This window comes from Arachis ipaensis, chromosome B3, assembly GCF_059453495.1.
Source record: "Arachis ipaensis isolate K30076 ecotype BB chromosome B3, ASM5945349v1, whole genome shotgun sequence".
Lineage (NCBI taxonomy): Eukaryota > Viridiplantae > Streptophyta > Magnoliopsida > Fabales > Fabaceae > Arachis > Arachis ipaensis.
The window spans coordinates 101,241,374-101,246,681 of record NC_142438.1 but is presented as its reverse complement, the minus strand read 5'-3'; the positions used below and the strand labels follow the sequence as shown (position 1 = coordinate 101,246,681).

The 5,308-nt window shown below is 29.6% G+C and overlaps 1 protein-coding gene across 1 annotated transcript; it reads right to left on the bottom strand.

Moving 5' to 3' along the window:
- Nucleotides 1-1,856: 1,856 nt before the first annotated feature.
- On the bottom strand, nucleotides 1,857-4,207 carry LOC107634540 (phosphatidylinositol 4-kinase gamma 4-like). Its single transcript, XM_016337986.3, has 2 exons — nucleotides 2,727-4,207; nucleotides 1,857-2,639 (listed from the first exon to the last, which is right to left on the bottom strand). The coding sequence occupies exons 1-2, from the start codon at nucleotides 4,053-4,055 to the stop codon at nucleotides 2,259-2,261; spliced, it is 1,710 nt and encodes a 569-aa protein (XP_016193472.1). The 5' UTR covers nucleotides 4,056-4,207; the 3' UTR covers nucleotides 1,857-2,258.
- Nucleotides 4,208-5,308: the final 1,101 nt, after the last annotated feature.

Sequence of the window (5,308 nt, the reverse complement as noted above, 5' to 3'; positions counted from 1 at the left end):
TATGCATGCATTAGAAACACAAAGATATATACAGTTTTGAATGTGCCATATATATATATATATATATATATATATATATATATATATATATAGGTTTAAAAAAGATTGCAAACAAAAAATTTATTATTAAATTAATTATTATATATTTGTATATAAATATATGTGTTATTTAATTTATTTTATTGTATATTTTATTTTTAACATAAATTTTGTAATACTAGTTAATTTGGTGACTATTTTTTAATATACATGTCACATGGTTGTTAAGTTTATGTATTGTGTTTGATTAAATAAATAGACAAAGCAAACAAAATTTTAAAAAATAAATAGTCTTTTTATGCACAAAATAATTTATAAAAGAAGATCCAAAAAAATATAATGAAATAATAAAAAGAAATTTATGTATAAATAATTTCACTATAAACATAATACATAAAAGAATTCAATAGTATTGTTTGATTCCTATAGTCATTTCCTATTTAGTGGAAAGATTTCATTGTTGTTGTCGTCGTCCAAACAAAAAATAATGTGTTAAAAAGAGATTTGTCAATAATTCAAAGGGTAATAGGGTCTCATAAAGAGAATTGTTTTTTTATTTCTATTTTCCTTAAATATGATATCTTTGCTTTTTTTATCTTGAATGTCAAATAATGAATGAAATAGTAAAACCAATTTATTTAGGAATCTCGAGTAGTAGAGAATTTCACCACGATAATTATAGCAATGCTGGTGATATTGGAAACCAATAATTGCTATTGGAGCTTTTTTTTCCTTTTTTGGATAACATTGTTGTTGGAGTTTGGAGAAACACCTGTTGTATCCCTTGACAAATCCAAAAAATTTTAATGGTAAGAACAAAATATATATAATATAATAATAATTTAAGTTTAGTTAATATATATCTTAAAAATATGACAAATTTAGTATTAGTAGAAAATTTTAAATTTTTTATTTAATAACTACAAAAATAAATATATTAAAAACTTAAGTTTCTTTATATTTTTAACAAAAATATTCTCAATTTGTAATCTCAATATGTATCTTTAGGATATAAGATAAATAAATTTTAATAATTTTTATAATAAAAATATTATATTGCATACAAATTAACTATAAAATTGTTCATTAATCATTATATATTTGTGTATAAATATATTTATTGTTTAATTTATTTTCAATATATATTCTATACGAGTAGTTACTTTTTATGTATATATAGCATAATTATTGTTATAATTATATTTTATTATTATAAAATATGATTAGTCTTCAAAATATATAATTTACAAATTAAAACACTAAAATAATAATTTATATAATAATATATAATTTATAATTTTATTTTTTAGGCTTCATATTTTAAAAAAAATTGAGTAATCTTTTTTTTAACAACATAATCAAAATATCTCTTTATATATATATATATATATATATATATATATATATATCACTAAACAATTATTTAGAAATTTATTTCTCATACAATCAAAAGTCAACTCTCAGTGATATTCATAGTTAAAAAAATTCTTTCAATTAATATAGTTGCTACAGAAAAAAACTAAAACTAATTTTAAAAAAAGATAAATAATATTTTTTGAGTTCATATTTAAGAAAGAACACTAATCTTATTTAAATTGGAAATTGATCATTCTAATGAACGTCTAATATGAAATTCTTAAACTGATTATTAAGTACCAAAAGTTGAGTAAAAAATTTTTGTGAGATCAAATTCAATAATTTCATGAGGATAAATAAATATTATTATCATATACAACTCAAAAAATTTTCAAATTGTAGTAGGGGTACATGATCCCTCCCGTTGTATGTATATCTCAGACTTATTGGGTACTTTTCAGATTTATGGAGAGATACAACTGTTTGTATATATCCTTTCCTCTTTCTTGGATATTAAAAGTTGGCTAAGTCCCATAAATAAAACTATGAATTTATGCTTTATGCTTCTAATAATGTATGTACACACATGACAGATCCAATTCATTTTCTAAATCCTAAAATACATGAAAAGTTAGCACAATACAAATACATCTTATTCATACCTTAAACTTCCTTTCAATATAGCAAGAGTTAAAAAATAGTTCAGAGAAGTGTGGGGTACAAACAAGAGATTCAGGCCTACGTTCTAGAATACACACAAAGTCATCATCATATTTATGTAACTTGAAGTTGATGCTTGAAGTCCATCATGAAATGGACTATTAAATTCATTCACTGAATACATTTACCTATAGAGAGCCTAACTAGTGGTTTGCAAGCTTTTCAAGGCGGGAATCCATGATCTCAGATATAGTTTTAAGAAATGCGGATTCATCCATGCCAGGAAGCAAGGAATCCTGAGCTTGGCGAATGATCTCCTCAATTACAGATTCCTTGTTCAGATTTTCTCGGCACATAATGCTTCCAATATCGAAGGGAGTAAGACCTCTTTGAACACCTTTCTTAAGCAACATTGTGGAAATCCGAAGTGTTCTGGCATATTCAATCGGCATATCCCATCCATAATATTTCAAAAGCTCTATATCTTTTTCTGCATCCAAAGAGTTTATATATTCAATTGCATCAGGAGAGTAAGGCTGACGTGCTTGCGGCCAATAAAGCCAATCAAATGTGCAATCTTCAAACTGTAGAGATTAAGAGACGAATTTGTTATTCAACAGACACACGACATATATATAAATAGGAATCAAAAATGGAAATTAAGTGCCTACTTTGGCTGGTAGACAGTAGCCATGATCAATAGGAATGAGCTTCATTTGACCATCAGCTTCTTTTCTGATCAAGATATTTCCAGCATGTCTATCTGTATTGGCCAACCTTATGTCGAGCACAGTAATTTTATGCACCTCCTCCACAGGAAAGGCCCTTGGTCCAATGTCCTCACAGTTGCCATCATTAGTCATGAACTTCTGTAAGGATCCAATCTTGACATGCTTCAATGAGCAAGCAAACCCATTTGGATGGTGAAATTCTTTATGCAAGCATTGAACAATAACGGTAGGGGGAACACCGGCAAAGCCTATGGCTTCGCCTGTCATAAGGCGAGACCCTTTCCTTGGATGATCCAATATGTAAGCTGCAACTTCCCTCAAAGCTCCTTCCCCTACCTTTGTCCCTCTTTTGAGGCCTTCATTATTGGATGAACAAGGTAGCCCTCTTGGGTTGTTGACAGCCATTGGCTCCTCATCCATGGGCTTGAATACCGAAACATATTGGTGTCCTGTTGAATCTTGCATCAAGTAAGTACCTCCTGTTCCCTCCAAGGACCTAATAGGGCTATTTCCTCTCTTCAAACCTTCGTATGTCGTGTTGATCAAATCCCATAGGTAAGGAAAAAGATCCATCTTTGGATTCACAATAACTGGTTCTAGCCAAAAACTAACACCAGCTGGTATCTTTGGCACCTCAATTGTCTGCTCTTCCGCTTGTTTGAATTCACCTGCCTCAACCAAAAGTTTTAAATCTTTGCAAACTGGTGTAGTCCTAATCTTAGCTGATTTTTTTATTATCAAATGAATAACATTGCCATCATTTTTGCATAACTCATGAAAGAGTCTCTGATCATCAAGCTTCTCATTATTGCAAAAAATATCTTGATCATCAAAATCGACCAAACCTTCTTCCCCTTTGCTTTTTATTCGTTGCTTAAGGTATCCAACATTTCTATGCCCATCAATATGGAATCGAAATTCTTTGCCACTAACGGTTTTGACAACGATGAAGAGAAGATCGGAGAGGCGAAGAACCAAATGAAGAACATTACCATCAGTGACCCCATAATCCTTGATAAGTGTATCGTTGCGCGAAAGCTCTCTGCCACTGTAGACAAGCTTCTGGTTCTTGACCACAAAGCCTTTGCAGGTCTGAATCCTCATCTTGACGGAAGCGATGGAATCAGACTCCAAGACTCGGATTGGGGTGACAACACCATCCACCGTGAGATATATAACAATTGGATCCACAGGGACATGTCCCAGTTGGCTTTCCCAATTGACCGGCTCCTTGGGAATTGAACTCAAAGCATACTCGGTAATTGACATGTTTAAAATGAAAGAGGGAGAAGACGATGCATGCAATTGGAAGTGCAAATATGTGCGTAGGTATGTATCTCTCGAAGAATTGAAATGAAGCGAAACGAGAGTGGATTCTTACCAGAGAGATGGAAAGAACCAAAGGGAAAAGTGAGAGGGAGGAGTTATTAAATGGGAAGGGAACGAGTGGCAAAGAAGAAATGCGAGGAGCATCCCCATGTCTGCTTCTTAGTGAAGGGAAGTCCAATGCTTTCGGCTATTTTTCTGTTTATGCAGACAACAACAACATCAAGATGAATATAGAGTAGTGTATGCTTGTAATCCTAGTTGTTTTATTATAAATTTCTCACACCACCTCCTCTAATTAATTAATATTTATGGGCAGGGCGTTCAAATTCAAACCGATTTAAATTAAACCGTTTATTCAATCTAATTTAAATCGAAAATCGATTAAAACCGTATTAATTCGAATTTGATTGGATTCTATTTTTTGCAACCCGTTGAATTGGATCGGATTTTAGATCTACTTTTCATAACCGATCCAATCCAATTCAAACCGCACAATGTGCTATAATAATATTATTTTATTATTATATTTACAATTATATTTATAACATGTTCAATTTGTTATATATTTTTCTATTATTCATGTATTATTATTATTTAATAAATATTTTATTTTTAAAATATTATTTATTTATTTATTTATTTTAACTAACCTATAATTTTATTTCTATTGTTATGTTATCGTTGGCTTTTTAAGATATGTTAAGACTTGTTATGTCATTGTTGATTATTTAAAATTTGATGTTAAGACTTGTTATATGTATTTAATTTTTTTTATTTAAAAAATCGCAAATCCAAACCGATTCAAACCGCTTGTAATAGAATCGGATCGGATCGGATTTTCAAAAAAAGTTCATCTAATCCAAATCACACCGCACATAAATTAAACATTTAGATCGGATGACTTTTTCTCTTAAAATCGAACCAAACCGCACCGCGAATATCTCTGTTTATGGGTGTTACTTTTGTATATATTAAACAACATAAAATATTTATTTAAAATATTTTTTTTATCAAAATTAGTCTTTTAAAATTCTTCACTTAACAAAACCTAGCTCTTTCATTAATTAGTAATTTAGTATGCTAAATACGACATTGATTAAAAAATATTATTTTAAAGTTCTTACTATGAAAAACTTTTTATTTATTCTTAAACCAAAAAAATTGCCCAACAAGAAGCAGAGAGATAAAGAGGG